The following is a 16,961-nucleotide window of genomic DNA, read 5'->3' on the forward strand; positions in this document are numbered from 1 at the left end:
GAATCAAATAAACGAATTGGGTCAGACATTGCTGGGAAAGGCTACACGTTACACTGGGTCAGCCAGGACACAGAGTCAAAGAAGAAGTAGAGGTTGCGAACTGGAAACCAAACAAGTTGCCTTGGCCATCTCAATCATCAAGAGAAAAAAAGGAGAGGTCTTAAGGAATTTATTTCAATTGGGCAACTTTTAGCAACTAACATCGGCCACGTTTTAGGCTCCGGTCACAAGGCAAGCATAAGAAATTCTCGGGAAATACGTTGAGTCTTATGATAGTTACATGCATGAGGAGGACATTGTTTTTCTATAGAACAGATCTCTCCATGTGGCTCAGCTGCTTGTTTACTGACTGTCATGCTACTTATGTGGATCACAGGGTTCATTCTTATCACGTGGGCCGTCTATCGTGCAGCCATCTGACGGCCCATTATTCACCCATAATGATGTTATCTTGATAACCTCAGAATAACTTGAGCACCCTTGACTTTCCTTGTATCTGTAACTCGTCATTTATTTTACTTCATGTTTCGTTGCCACGGGGACTAAGTGTAGTAGTTGCACCAAGCTCGGATGACTTCTGACCTTTTCTTGTGACCCATATTGACCAGAATGCAGCTAATGCAGACTCTGAATACTGATACATTCCACTTTGACTGACTGCTGTCATAATCAAGTGCAATATTGGCCTCTGATAGATCTTTGGTCATCGTTTCTGGTCTTAGCTTTCACTGATTTAGCATTCCTTCCGCAGCTAAGAGAGGGTGGAGATATTGGAACCATTTGGAGAATGCTCCCAGTGTGACATCCGAAGTACTTGAAGAAAAGCACGAGGCCAATTTTGAGGGCAAACATCTGTCCTGTGGTTCGGTCCTCACACATTTCAGCAGGCACACTGGGATTCGTCTCATTTCAAACACTCTTGAATGTATTTCCCTTTGTCATTTCATTAACCTCTTTCCTAAGCAGTCCGCCGATGGAGGGGAGGGGGGGGGGGGGGAAGTGAAGAGGGCAGTGAGCATTAGGAAGAGATACAAGTTTCTGCTTGTACATTTTGGTGGTAAGAAACAGACATTGTGTACTCGCACTCATCTGTATCCTCATGGGAAATAAACAGCAACTAAATCAGTTGTTAGCTTTGTGTGTTATCTTTTAAGATGAAAGGACACTGAAAACAATGAAACCGCTGCCCTGGGGTTTCTGTAGGAAGAGAAAAAAGCAACAACTGGAGCGAAGAATGAGAACTTTGATCTGTGCAGCCAGTCCCATTGAGTCAGTCTGAGATTGTACCCAGAAATAAAGAAAAGGGTAGAGAAACACAGCCCCAGTAGCCTGCACACAACTGCAGAACTTGTCGTCCACATTATTTTGGAGATATGGTGAGGAATTAATTGAATTTTCTTCTTAAAAAAAAGAAAGAAAAAAAAATCTTATTTTCAAGGATTACACATATTCGTGTTTATTAATTATACTGTACATTGACCTGAAATGGACATCTCTAGCAAATTAAATTATGAATGCAATTGTGCTTCTCCTGCAGTCCGGTCTTGTGTTTTCAGTATGAGATGAACGGTGACATAAGGTCCCTTAAGAACAATGTTACATTATAATTGGTGCCTGCACGTTGACAAACTGCAGGCTATCATCTCTGAACAAAGAGCCTGGTTTGGGAATGTCTGCTTCGCCCGTGTTTAGTTTTGTGCCACTGGCAGCCGTTGGTGCACAGTCACTGCAGCCCGGGCCTGTCTGCTCTGGTTTCATAAGCAGAGAGAGTGGATGACCTATATACTTCTCCGAGGGAGGGGAAGTCACCTTGTTGGTGGACCAGCAGGCAGGCAGGCACGCAGTGACAAGGTTTTAATGTGTGGCACTATTAAAAGGCTGGACCACTGGCTGCGTGATAGAAGCAGCTACTTTAGACATCTCACATGCTCCTGGTGTTATTCTTGGCTGTAAACTTTCTTCGCTTTCTTGTTAAACCTGCTTTGTAATGGTGTGAAAAATCCAATGTATTGGGCAGGGCTGGGGGTCGGGTATGGGGGGGGGGCTATTCAGCAGATTAACATGCTGAAAAACCCACCTCGACATGGATTGGTTTTGTGCATGCACACAACCCACATTAGCTGAAACCATGGGGCTCGGTGCCAGAGAGATCTAGTCAGACAAACACCTCACCAGAGACTCCTCTAAGCGTCCTAACAAATTGAATGTGTGTGTAGATGGACGAGAGGGAATTAGATCAGTGGTCCTGATTGTATCTGAGTGTGCTGTTGCTGTGCCCCTTTCCAGCTAGTCCCCTGGAGGAAATGTGTGTGCGAGAGAGAGCGAGAGAGAGCGAGAGAGAGCAAGAGAGAGAGAGTGCTTTAGAGAGAGACAGAGAGAGGAGGAGAGAGAGAGAGAGAGTGCTTGGCAGCTGGTTTGATGAAGGATGTAAGGAGAATGTTAACCAGACAATCACCTTGCATGTTATTGATTGAGATGGCAGCGCGGTAATTAGCACGGAAAAGAAGGGGAAGGCCACTTTTAATGTTTTGATACAAGGTGTTCTCTCGTTGTACCCATCTACGTGTTGTGTTCTTTGTGTGTGTGGTGTGTGCGCGTGTGTATGCACATTAAGGGAAATTTCTTTTCAAATATTTGATATCCCTATCGTTTTGTGGTTTGTGAGGACCTATCCTTAAATGCAGGAAGCTTTGAAACTACTCAGAATGTAAATGTATGTTACATTTTTCTTGTAACATGTGAGAGAGCCAACTGATTCAGTGTCAATCCATTAATAAGTAGTGTGAATAAGAAGCATGTCTTAATATAAGATAACCATTCAGCCTCACCTGTAGGGCATGCTTGTTCTGCAAACTGATGGAACCAATGTCATATTTTTTTTAAATGTACCTGCCCCCCTCCATCTATCTTTCGCCTTCCATCTCCATTTAGCAGACATTATTTTAAGGAAAAGATTAAGTCTTTATGTTATGAGAAATGCGTTTGATTTATATGCTTGAAAAGCTTAATATATGGCTTAGCATTTGATCTACAGAACATATAGTATACAGAAGGGATCCTCAGTGTTCTTTTTGAAGCCAATACCTGTACATTTGGTTTTCAAAACATTGATATCTTAGAGTTAAACAATAAACTTGTAAAAACAATCTACTACTGACAATGTTTCTGAATAGAGTAAAAGTATTTGTCATTTTAGTAATGTTATTTCATGTTACTTATGCAGTATCTTTGGGAAGTAAAATCATCCGATGATATTGGCCCACTGATTGGGTTGTAATACCGACACTGACCACTGTACATACAGTTCTCTCATATCAGTTTTGAATAAATGTCCAACTGACAAAACTACTAACGACTGACATCTAAGCAGAAGTTTAACCGGCTTATTAGCCAACGGCCCACTTCCTTTAACTGGTCCGACTTTTATTTAACAGGAAAAACGTGTCAGAAGTGATCCTACAGGAGATTATGAAGACACCGTCTTTCTATTTTTTCAGAGTCATCAAAGTGAATCTAATAATGTACCTTGATATAGAATATAGATAAAACTGTCACGCCCTACTTTTTTGTGTCCTCTCCAAGTCATTTATACTGCTTTGAGCGGGCCTCGCTTGTTTATAGCTTAACTAGACAGGCGTGCCATCCATTTACTTTTGACCTTAGACACCTACTTGCAGGAATATGTATACTGTAACGAACTATAACCAATTCTCCCATTTAGCACCGCATGAGTAGGAATGTAAATCCTGAGCTTTAATGGTCACGTAATTGTAGAGATCAGTCAGCAGTGAGAGCAGTAAACGATGCCAAAGTAAACAAAGCCTTCTTACTGTTGTTGCTCGGAGTAAATAATGACAACATGACATACAACTTACAGTACAGCACACATCGGTACCCATTCTCATCTTTGATCTTTGAACTTGTTGCACAGCTGGCTCTACTACACAGTCAAATCTTTGCTCAATCACGGTTTGTATTCTTTTTGGCCACCACTGAATAGTTTCCAGCTACTTTCACTTTTCCTGCCAGAGGAGGGGACAAGAAATGTTTTGGATCCTGCTTAAATTTTAAAACATCCCGCTCTGTGTCTCTCTGCTTATTGAATTTAAATAATCTCCTCTATAATTCTGTCATTGGCGTCTCCATATAAGCCTGGCGAAGCTCTAAATCAGTTGAGTGCAAAGCCCTCTTCTCTCGTTTGGCGGACATCTTTATGGTTAGCCACACGGTGCTGCTACTGTACAATGGGTCGTAAAAACACCAGCGTGTTACACAATGGGAATCAGGCAATAACGTTGCGAGGAAGGGGACAAGTGGCTTTGCTGGTTGTCTTTGTAAAGATGTGTGTTGATTCACATCGAGTCTTACAGCTGTTTGTGTGCGCTTGTGTCCTTTCAGCTCGCCGCTGAGACAGCCGTCCTCAACGGCCAAAGTGTGCCTGGTGTGTGCAGACGAGGCCTCAGGATGCCACTACGGCGTCGTGACATGCGGAAGCTGCAAGGTGTTCTTCAAAAGAGCCGTGGAAGGTACGTCATTTGCTCCTGTTGAAACAAGATATCGCCGCGCTGCTGTTTCTCTCGGGTCGAGCGGAAGAACTCAACACGCTGCAACTCAAGACAAGTAAATGAAGAAGAGAAAAAGATCAATGCTGACAGGAATCGCAAGCAAATGAAGACACTCATTTGCAGGTTTGACAGCGCCAAGAAATACAAACAGAAAACACGAGCAGATGAAATGCTGCAATTTGCGCATGACGGCAAATTGAAGAGCACGCTTGTAATTAGTCGTAAAATCTCAAAGGTAAAACTAAAATCAAATGTGTTTTCTACCGCTGCAATGCATTGAGCGCTGCAAACTTTTCTCACACGGTCCATTTAAAAAGAAGAAAGAGCATCTCTTACTTCATTGTTTACAGACGAGTGACATATGGTGTTTCAACTCTAATCCTGAAAACTAATAGTTGTATAACTATAAGACATGAAGCAGCCTGTTCTTTCCATTTCGGCAGCATTCAGCGTCGATCACTTTTGCAAGAGCTATTAACAATAGTGCTGCGGGGGTTTATTTGCTCTTCACTGTTTTATACAACAAACAATTGGTAAATCAAAGAAGGCCTATTTATTTTCTTCTAAAAGATCATTTAATTGACCAAAAACATTTTGGCACACCATATTTATAGACTGTGACCAAGTTGAGAGGCACATCAGAAAAATGAGAGGAAAAAAATCATTCAGTAGGTAATTCTCCTGCAGTTATATTTAGCTGAGGGAAAATCACAAGCAGGCATAATGTGCTTTTTATTTTGTACCTAAGGCGTTGGCCTTACTCATTAAAATGAGTTTTTGAATGCAAAATGCAGTCTTACAGACCCGTTGCCGGGGGAAAAAAAGAAGAAGCAAACAAGCCTGCCAGCCAGCCATCAGGCCCTCTAGGTGTTTTTCTGACCGTTGGAGGAATTGCACTTGTATCCCATCAAATCATGCCTTAATTTGATGATATTTACACACTGCCATTACAGAGACCTGAAACCAGATTATGTGTCAGGGGTTATCCAATCAGATATGCCATTGTTCTTGCTTCAAGCTTGGCCAGCAGAGAGCCGGCGGCGCGAGCTAAAGATGTGACTTTGTGTGAGAGTGTTAGTCAGGTGAGGCTCTGAGGAGCTCAGCTCTAAACAGGCTTTGCACATCTGCAGCCCGATTTGTTTCGCGCGTGAAGTACGATTCCACCGAAATGGACTCGTTGATTATGTGATGCCCTTTAAATGTAACGCAGTGCTCTTTACTTTATGTGCATATCCCGGTTTTTAAAGGGAGCTTGCTCGTGATCCGGCACAGCCAAACCGCCACGACTGTGCAAACCATCAAAGCGTAATGAGGGCAAGCCACACCGCGGTGTGATGTCATCAAGGTTGCCTGCGACTTGCGCGCCCTTCCGATGTGCAAAGCGAGCCGTTACCTTACTTGACCCCTCCGCAGCTGCTGCTGAGGTGTAAAGAGAGCTGCGAGGTGGAGAGAGAGGCAAAGGGTGAACATAGTGAGAGGAGGATTTTGCAAAGTGAAGAGAGATAGAGGACAGTGAAACAGATACAGTGAGGGAGGAGGGAGGGAGGAGTAAGGACAAAGAAAAAGTCAGACGCAGACGGAGAGATAAAGAGAGGAGGAGCCGGGAGAGGGAGTAAGACACGGGGAGAAGAGGGATGGAAAATGATGTGTCAGCAGTAATCGCCTGGAGAGGTGTAAGTCAGGACGTGAGAAGGTGTTTTACTCCTCCCCTCTCCCAGTACTTCCTCCTCCTTCTCCTCCTCTTTTCTTCTCAAAGTAAAAAGACGACTGCAGAGAGCGGTCATCTGTGGAAGGGGAATAATCCAGCCCGTGTTTAATTTCCTTTAGCACTTCCAAGGCGGGCAGCCTCGGGGGACAACACTTTTCAGTCGGCTGTAGCTCATTAGATGACTAACAGGCTCACAGCCTTTTACTCCAGCGCTAGTTAGCATTCCAGAGTCACCAACCAATCCGGTGAAATCCTACCGACTGTGGAGTGTCTGGTTCCCCCCCCCCCCCCTCATCCGAGTCATTATTAGCTTTTTACGTGACATCATCGGTTTGCATAGTTATTCTTTGAGGGCTGTATTTTAGGTTTACATTTTGACCATCTGTTTGGAATATCTATTGGCCACATGTGCCGTCTACTGTCCTCCTCAAGAGAAAAAACAAACATTCATTCCACTTGTCGTATCTACCAGAAGGCAAAGCCGACCGTACACCTTGAAGTTTATAACCATGTTCACGGGGAAATGTGTAGAAACGCTCGATTATGTGCAGAGCTCTGACTGCGAGCTTTTCAAAAAGCCCTCAATTCATTCTTTGAGCTTCACATCCATTTATTTCAAAAAGAAAAGAAGAAGAAACATTCATCCACCTCCTCGACTGGTCACTGCCAGTCCTCCAACTTATCTGATACAGTATGGCAGCTCCTACACTCACACACTTGGTGAACAAACAAACAAAGAAGAAGTTTAATAACTTCTATGAAGCTTACACGTTTTGTAGTTGCACTAAACTGGCATATGCAAACCTGCAGCCAATGTACAGGCTCCATTGAAATGACAACAAACGTGTATCCTGCACTGCGGCGAAATGCCTTCTGACACTAAACAACAGTTTGTAAATATGTGTTATTATCACTAATGAAATGTGGAAATAGCATGAATGCGTTCATATGTGCTTCTCTCCTGCACCCGCTCCACTAAAGACTAGTTTGTTGATACAAGACAGCTGCACTCAATAAATGGCTCCATGTGGAGCGCATTTGAAGAGTTGAACGCAAGCTTATTATTCACATGTCATCAGTGGCTCGGCATGTCTGCTCTGTGCAATAGTACCAGCTTTTTGCTCGCTGGCGGTTTTTCTTGTTGTTCACTTATTGAACTGAGAGGTTTACAAAGACGTTAGTCAACCTTGTTGCGGCCTCAGTGTGTTCGGCAGTGTGACTGGGCCGCGGTTTCCAAGGCGCTGGTGTCAATCTAAAAACGTATTCCTCGGCACCGCCTCTCTGGGAGAGGTCATCCGAGGACACGTTTTGCGCTGTTCCCGCTCTGACTGGCAGCGCTGCCGACCAATCGGCTCGTTTTAAGCTCAAGCCGGGGGAATAAAAGGCCTCTCCTCCCACCCCCTCCCCACCCGTGCTGGAGTGAATGCTTCAGGTTGTGTGTGAGAGAGGCTGGTGAAACAACGGCTGGAGCGAAGCCATTTAGCAGCCCCGGTTCCAGCTCCACGACACAGCTCACACCAGAGCTTCTGTGATCAGAAACTGCATTAAACATACAAACGCAGGCGCAAACTAACCATGCACACATGAATGAACGCGCACGACTTCATTAAGCAGTGTAGGATTTCAGTTGTACAGCATTAGGCAGAAATTAAATCTTCAAAGCTTACTGTAAATATGTGTGTGACCCACATTGCTAATAGGCATTTAGGTTGGAGAATGCAGCCTGAGAAAGGGTCTCTTTAATGCAGCCTCCATAGATTTACTGTCCCAGTGTTTGTGTGTGTGTGTCTGTATTTTTTTTTTTTTACATCCTTTCTGCTTTAAAAATAGCAACATATGTGCATACAATATATTGGGGTTGCAAGAATTATTTTTTATAACAACAAATGTGGCAGTTTTTTTAATTCATTGATCAATTGTTCAGCCTGTGAAATATTAGAATGAGAAATATTTTTCCCTCAAGGAAAGGTGGCAACTCAGAATGGCTTGTTTTGTCTGACAAAGAGTCCAAAACACAAACAAGCAGAGAAAAGCAGCACATTATTAATTATTGTTGCCGTTTTTTTTGTTTGATAAATTATGTCATTATTTAATTTGCTGTTGATTATTTTCTTTCTTTTTCAAATGAATATTCAATTCATTGACAACTTCTTTCTGCTCTGCAATACACAGCATTTCGCCTAAATATAATAAACCCTCAATATCAGGTATGCTGAAGGTGTATTGCACGCACAAGGACACAACTCGCTCATATATGCACACACACTCCTTCCTATGTGCCCTGACCTTCAGTGGATGTAATCTGACCTCCATCTCTTCCTGCTGCCCGATCATACCTTTGTTCTTTGACATCAATGCAAAAACAATGCAGTCCGTGTGTTACACCTTTTGTGTTCAACCAAATGAGCAGCGCCAATCTTATGGCTTGATGAGCTAAAGGTACAGCAGGACCAGTTAGTCCGGTGTACCAAATGCTACGCCGTACAAAGAAAGGAGGTTCAGAGGAAAGGGATCGTTTCTGTTGTTACTCCAGAGTCTGAAAACACTTTATTGAGGTGATAGTCAAAGAGATTTTTTTTTAATTGTGTCTTGACAAACAGTTGAAATAAAAAAAGTATTGCACTGTAGGTGAGAGAGCTGTCAAACAGATGTTGGATTCAAACTGCTTTTATCATAAACACTGCAATACCTGGCTGTTGTTACCCATCGTAAACATCCAAATACCATATTGAGGCCTAAATAATGACTCGACACATTATGTAAAACGGCAGCAGATGGTGCAACATCTTTGTGAAATGGAAATGCACAGGACAACGCTCACGAGATACAAAGCAGATACTTATGGAAGTAAAGAGATTAGTAAACAAAATAACAGCTTCTACCACATTCTGTTTTAACTTCTGCACCCTCTTTTTTCACCACGCTCCAGACGAGGATATTTCATTGTGTAGAGCCACATCCAGCACAGCTGTTTGTGTGTTGTCCAAAGAACTGCAGTTGCAGTGCTATCGCTGGACAGCGAGTCCCAGTGGTAAAAATAATGACATGTTGTTGTTTGGTATTTTTTGTTGGCTATGTAATTTAGGTTGTAATATTAACCAATAAATGACGATCACAGAATTGACCAAATGCTTTGAGGATATTTAAATTGCAATAATCTATGAAAGTGACATCTTGACATTTTGAGCACATCCTTGAGTTATTTGCCTTTAGAAATCTGCAGCCACGATAAACACTAAATATTAATGTGGGCCAGCCACTGTATCTGAGAGGCTATGTACACAACCGGGGGCCTGATCACTTGCGTCTAGTGGCTATTCAGAAATGTCAGGTTAAAGGCTATATTTTAGTCTGACTTCTGTTTGTACAGCAGATGCGCTGTAGCCGTGCCGTCGGCAGGAGGACCTTCTTTTTTCTTTTCTTTTTTAGGATTCCACTTAAAGTGGGGTCCCCATAGGAAAGAGTATTCCCTTTCAGAAAGATGTCCTCATAATTGAGGATGCTGGAGCTGACAGACAACAGAGACTACTCAGCCGGTTGTTGCCAGATTGTGAGATCATTAGCTAAAAGTAGACGTGAGTGGACTCCATTAAAAAACTCTGAGGGTTGCCATGTAATGGAGAATGCTCACAGAGTGTGCATTGTACCAGCAGGCAGAAGTTTTTAAAAGGACGTCAAGTTTATTATAGTATCTGAGGAATATATGAATATGTGAAAATATCTTGATAGGATTTTTACTGTGAAAAACAGACTTTTGGGCTGTGATGCATGTTAAAATATGAGTCGAAATGACATCATAAATTAACCATTTTAATTGGAGATGAAATTAATATATCTTTTTGAAATGATTTCCAAGGTAAGACTAAAAGTAGCATTCATCAGTAGCCCGCCCGCCGGGTGCCAGGTTGATAAGCAAATGCACATATTCAGAGGTAAACACGTTGTGCAGGGGCATGCGAGTGCATGCACACACAGCGCATAAATAAACAACTTCGCTCTGCTTTCAGATACACACACACAGTGGCGCGCACACACACCATTGGACTACGACTTTGCCTGTCTCATAAAGTGTATTTCACTCTAACAATTATTAACAAGATACACGGGAATGAACAAAACTGTTGACAGGAAGGCTCCAGAGTTTATCAGAATTGCCAATTGGTCCGGCCCATCCAAGCGAGTGTGTGTGTATGTGCGCCCGCGCGCGTGCGTGTGTGCGTGTGTGTGCGTGCACGAGGGGGGTGGGGAATGGAATGGCTGCGTTGTGTTTCCTGTGTCGCAGTTTACTGTTTTTTAGAGCAAGAAAAATGGGCTTATGTAACGGTCATGTGATTTAGCCAGAAATAGTGGTGGGGCTACAGCTGCTGCCTCTCCTCCTGCAGCTCGGTTCCTTGGCTTTTGGCAGCAGCCAGACAGACACACTGTGCACTACTCCTGCTAGCTCAGAAAACAACTTCTGCTCAGTCCTACACACAAACACAAATACGATACTGTAGGTGCAACAAACGCGATGCACAGAATGTACATGTCTGAGCAAGCTGCATGTAAACAACGCATAAGCTTCCACGCCACATGAAGACACACATGCAAAGAAACACAGATATACATTGAGCTGCCAGTATGTGCATGCACACTACCGTAAACACTATCAGAGATTAACACACAATTTCAAAAATCAACATTAAGAGAGACAAGCTATGCACTGGGGTCATCGGGGTCACTACACCACACTATACCACTCCATCTGGGTTGTGTTGTGAAGTCCATGTGTGTATTTGTTTGTGAAAGCAGCTACAACATTCACAGTATTTCTTTTTTTTCCAAATTGCCAAGTGGAGCAGCTTTGGTGGTGTGTGTGTGTATGGGCATGCATGTGTGTGTGTGTGTGTGTGTATGGGAGTGAGAGAGTGAATGACTGTATGTGTGCACGAGCATGAGCCTGCCTGTGTGTGGGCGTATGGCGCTCTGAGGCTGGCGGACGTGTGGAAAAAAAAGTGGGATGGAGTCACAGAGAAGGAGAAGACTGGAGGAGGAGAGGAGCTGTACAGTGAAGAACTAGTAAAGCGGAAGGAAGCGCTCTGAAATGGGAGATCATTGGGTTTAGCTAAGGGCTAGGCAGGAGGCAGGAGGGATTCTCGCCATGTTAGCATCACTGTCAGGAATAGTCTAGCTGCAGCCAGTGTCCTGGGTGCAGCGAATATTAATACCCTCATGCCATATACTGTAAAATACACCATTAGTCATGCGTTCTGTGAATGTGAGAGTGGAATAATCACAATTTTTTTATCTTTTTCACATTGAAAGTCGTGAAATGTAGATCTTTTACATTTTCACGGTTTTCTGTGTTGACCTACATTACAAAACAGCCTCTACAGTAGAATCAAACATTTACTTCTGTTCATTTATAATCACATTCATGCTAATGCAATTCATATTATATAAATTAGCTTTCTTTATCTTCCTCTTTATTTCACTATTTTATCTTTATTTGTTTATCTTTGCTGCTCATCACTTTGTAAATATGCCGGCTGCTGTTCTACGTCGGTTCCCCATCGTTCTGATAATGTGTCCTGTCTTTGTGTAGGTCAGCACAACTACCTGTGCGCCGGGAGAAATGACTGCATCATTGACAAGATCCGAAGGAAAAACTGTCCCGCATGTCGCGTACGGAAGTGTCTCCAGGCTGGGATGAACCTTGGAGGTGAGGAGTCGCACCCAGATTACAGATGTACCCTGTCACGTGTCTCAGACGTGACATTTGATTTGAGTCAGCCTCGCTCTGCTTATGAGATCTGAAAGATATGGAAAAGTAGGTCTGGCTGCAGTCACAGGAGGCCCAAGGATGCTGAGTCATCAGATGTGTGTGTGTATGCGTGTGTATATCGGAGCTTATATCTGAGCACTATGTGCATCATGCATGTACAGAAGGTCTCGGTCTACAGTACTCCATATGATGCCAGCTGACAGAGTTAGAGTATTGTATTATGAGGTAAAATGACACCGTAGTTCAGAGGGATTCGGAATTAAATTAATTCATTTATTGCCACTGGCTTATTCCAATTCAGTCGGAGTGGCATATACAAGGCTAAAAGCATACTTGATATATGTTCAGTCCATTAGAGTTATTGAAATTACAAAAGTTATGCTCCCCAAGGATACCAAATTCAAATGAGAGTGTAAATGTATAGAAATACGTGTTAGGACTGTCAAATTACTAAGTAAAAATAAAGGTGGCCAAAGGGGGAACATTCGCACGACAGCTGCCGCCGTTACAGAGAGTTGACTGCTTCATGCTTGTTCGTGAATTAATTGTCTTCCAAATGAATCCAAAGAGAAATATTAGCAAATTGGAATGACGTGGCGCAATAGCAATGGGGAGAGGATTTAATACCCGCCTATGGAAAGACTAGCTGTGCTGTTGTGCACTTTAATTTGTATGCAAGATTCCTTAATTTGCTGTCAAAACCATATATAAAAATGACGTGTTTTTTTTAAAGAATGATGATCACCGATCCTTATCTTCCCCGCTAAATAATATTTTACCCTGAGGCATATGATGCAACAAAGTTGCACCATTTGGGTGACATTGCATGTTAATGGGATTTAATCTGTTCAGATATTCAATGAGATGAAAGTGTGAATAAGCAGTGAATATGTCACTTCATCCTAAATATTTTAGCACTTTTGAAAGATTCTGTGAATTGTCTAAAGTGCTGTTCAGTACGCGGCTACTGGTTTATGAAAAGTCCGTCATGTGCAAATGCACTAGAAATTTCCGCTGTCATGTAAAATCAAGTTTTATTAGCCTAATATCCCATAAAAGATGTGAAGGGTTTTTACAGGCTCACAACAGCATCTCAGGCTCAATGAGTCCTTTGTGAACTTAGCAATGAGTTAGTAAATGGCCAAAGGAATGGGGTTCTCGTTTCTTATTTTCCCAAACCCGTGTTATTTTCTGATGAAGTGATGATGCTAATGAGCTTCATTTAACATGATAATCATGGACACACTTGTTGTTGTGGAGGGTTTAAATGCAGAAGGAAAACCCAGGTGTAAACGCCTTCAATTATTGATGCAACGTAATAAACAAGAGAGGACTACCATTGTTAGTGCAGTATGACATGTTTTTCATCTGGGGCGGGATTAATAAATCAGCAGTTAGATTTTGCTTGGTTAAAGTGCTCATAATGACATTAAAACATGCTCATAATGAGAGCAACAATTGCTAAAAATGGCACAGATGAGGTTACTCTTGTTTCCTTTCTGTTCAAGGCCTGCGCCTCTGAATGTTAAACATTTATCCTCGAGACAATAGTAATCTCTAATAGTACATCATAAAATAGACAAATGAGCACTGATTGGGAAAATAAATTCCTGAAAAGCCCTTTATGATCCATTTCACGGCATTGTGAAGGTGCCAACATGTATTTTGTTCGGCTAAGTGGATTCTCTTGCTTAGGTTTAAGTCGACACAACTACTGTGGAATGAATGGATTATGGATTAATGAATACAGAGTGCATAATTCTTTGCATTGACATCGCCACTCTCCTCACACATGTCCAGTGTTCATACAGACAGCAGAGTGACAGTAGCAGACTCACTCACAGGGGATAGGAGCCTATGGTGGACGCCAGGAGGAAGAGTGGCCTTGTGACATGCTATATATATATATATATATGAGAAGCAGTGTTGAAGTGCTGCTTGGAGCAGTGTGCACGCAGCGACAGCCGAGCAGAACAGAGCAGAAGAGTACCGGTAGCCATGACAAAATACATCTTCAAAAGACTGACGCTGTCACTCAATCAGCCATGTATAATTAATGCAATATATAAAATCACTACTCTAAAACATACATCGAGAACAGCACAGAGGCAACAGGGGAGTGGCGGAAAAATTCTGAAATGAAATCCACATTAGATACTGAGTCTGACATTCGCTCTACAGCTGTGATAGCGGGGGTCTAGCCCCTGGAAGGCAATGAACCTCCAACAACTGGGTTGAAAGGGATTCATTCAAACCCAACAATGCACCATGTGTCAATCAGATACAGACACGTCAATTTAGCAGCAGGTAATTATTAACTTGGAACATATTACAGGCACACAAAACATGACCTGGAGTAAACGTGTCTCTTTGTTGAAATGTTATGGAGTGTTGAAAAGCAGCAGATGACCATGAGTCATGAATAAAAGCTTAAGGTTGCCAATGAGTGTTTGAGTAGCAGCGGAGTAACCCATTAAATGTGAGCGTGGCTGTGTAGATTGGCTTTTGATATTAAGACAAGGAAAGAAAGCTGCCAGATTTCCGAATAGTAAAGAATACAAGTGTTTGGAAAGAAGTGAAAGTGATGATTAACTTCATGTTGGCCTCGAAGCTAAAATTATGGGAAAATAATTTAATCAATTAATTTCATGTGTTAAGGGGAGTCGTGTATCATCAGACATGATTTAAAACATCTTTATTTTTTCAAGGTCTACTGGTGGAAAGTTACTAAAAGTAAATTTAACTTTGAGACCTCTACATTTATTTGACAGCTTTAGTTATTTAGCTGAATTAAATGTATTGATTAAAATATAAATGAATCAATACATTATGAAACACAACTATACATTTAAGCTATTCGAGAATACATAAATAATTAAAATTTCTCAGCAGTGAAATCATCCGGAGGTGGGACAGGAAAACCTCCAGCTCCCATCTTGAGGTCCATAGTTTGTGAACCTGCATTAAATAAACTTACATAAAAACGAATTTGGTGAAAAGCGACAGCAGCTAACATTAGCGCACATTAATCGTTAGTCAACCTGTTAAAGAACTGAGACAGCATTTAACTTTAAAAAAAGAAAAGAAAAGATGGCCATGTTGCACAGGGGAGGTTCAATACATATTACACTTGAAACATGATTATTGTGCTACAGTGATGATGTGCTTTTGATTTTACTGGACTTTATTCTCTCACACCATTCAGACTTAGACAGCAAAAAAAATCACATTGATTTAAAATGAAGCATTTCAACACATATATTAATGCACACAGCAGACCCACGGAACTCATATTATATCGATATGTGTTCTTTTAATTATACCTGCACAGTGTGTGTCACGTGGCAATCATAACTTCAGACTGTGATTTTGAAGAAACGCCACCACCATCGATGTGCTAATGAAGGCCGTTGTGTTCCCCACAGCACGCAAGTCCAAGAAGTTAGGGAAGCTGAAGGGTGTCGGCGAGGACCTGCAGGGCTCTAAGGACGGCCAGACGGCCACAGGTGGCGCTGGAGGCGGTTACCTGTCGTCAGAGAAGGAGCTCAACGCCAGCGCTGCCAATGCCCTGGTGCCCCATGGGCCCGGGGTGGTCACACCTTTTCTGCCGCCCTCCATCTGCAGTGTGTTGGAGCTGATTGAGCCTGAAGAGGTGTACTCTGGCTATGACAACACGCAGCCTGACACCACCGACCACCTGCTGTCCAGCCTCAACCGCCTGGCCGGAAAGCAGATGGTACGCATGGTGAAGTGGGCCAAAGTACTTCCAGGTTAGTGACCAGCAGAGCGTTGGGCCCAAATGCGGTATGAGAATGTTTTTACGCCATTATTAGGAAGTAGTGTAAAAATGGGCGTGCACAGATATGTGTAAAGAAAATACAGTGTGTGAATTATGTTTTAAAAGTTATGTTTTGTTCATTAGATTTAAATTCATTGTATTAAAATAGCTCGGAAATGCAATGAATTGTATATGTTCAGCACAAAACAAATGTATTTTACCAGGTGCATATTATAAATGTTTACATGTTATTATTTAATAATGACTTTATTAATAACAAATAATTCAAATGTTAGCTTTATTTATGGATATGTCACAGGAAAATTGATAAAAGCATCAGTCTGATGAATTACTGGAGCCTATACTGTTTTTGTTGGCCGAGGTTTTATGACGATAACATGCCTATATCTTTTGATCTTTACATTTTGAGAATGCAACACGCTTAGATTTGTCATGACACCAAATTTTAATTTTTAATATTAGGTCAGGAAATGATCCTGTAAAGCTTCAACAAGATTAGGAAGGGAATCCAATTTAACCATTAAAACAAATCAAGATTAAGCTTTCCAAACAGAACTCATTTACATTATCGTTATCAGATGTTTTGATGAACAGAAAATCGGATGTCTCTCTCTCATTAATTTGTACCTATAAACAATAGCATTAGAATACACCATTTTTTTAAAAACCACAACAAGTTCCCCCTAAAATGCCAGTCAGTGGAAGACATTGAAACATGCCTCACAGGTAGCTCTTTGAGGCTTTTTAATTTGCTGTATTGCAAATATTTGATACCTCCACGGTGTCTGCTTGCCATATCCGGACGTATAAATAGAAAGGAAGCCAGACACGAGGGTCAAAATGAGTACCTTCGACTTTCAGATATGCCAGCGCCTGCATTCAGCTAACATTTGGATAAGGCTGGTCCAACACACAGTGCAACATGGAACAATACTGTCAGTACGACCCGAATATTGGCTGGGAAGTCAGACTTGTTTGTGAATGGGAGCAATATTACCAGCACATCCTTTTCTGAACCTTTTAAAGTTGCCTGGAAAATTTAAAAAATGACGGACATCAAAATCTACTATTTTGATTCTCAACCAGCCTAGTAATGAATACAAATTTAACAAATCTTTTCTAAAA

At 41.9% G+C, this 16,961-nt stretch overlaps 1 protein-coding gene across 2 annotated transcripts in view; it reads left to right on the forward strand.

Annotated features, from left to right (window-relative positions):
- The window catches only part of nr3c2 (nuclear receptor subfamily 3, group C, member 2), a 66,393-nt gene that overhangs the window by 32,920 nt on the left and 16,512 nt on the right, over positions 1 to 16,961 (forward strand). For both annotated transcript variants that reach the window (XM_056408644.1, XM_056408645.1), the window contains exons 3-5: positions 4,399 to 4,526; positions 11,858 to 11,974; positions 15,463 to 15,807. In XM_056408644.1, the coding sequence (XP_056264619.1) occupies positions 4,399 to 4,526; positions 11,858 to 11,974; positions 15,463 to 15,807 (590 nt within the window). The remainder of the gene's footprint in view (positions 1 to 4,398; positions 4,527 to 11,857; positions 11,975 to 15,462; positions 15,808 to 16,961) is intronic.

The sequence above is a fragment of the Pseudoliparis swirei genome, chromosome 24 (assembly GCF_029220125.1).
Source record: "Pseudoliparis swirei isolate HS2019 ecotype Mariana Trench chromosome 24, NWPU_hadal_v1, whole genome shotgun sequence".
Taxonomy (NCBI): Eukaryota; Metazoa; Chordata; class Actinopteri; order Perciformes; family Liparidae; genus Pseudoliparis; species Pseudoliparis swirei.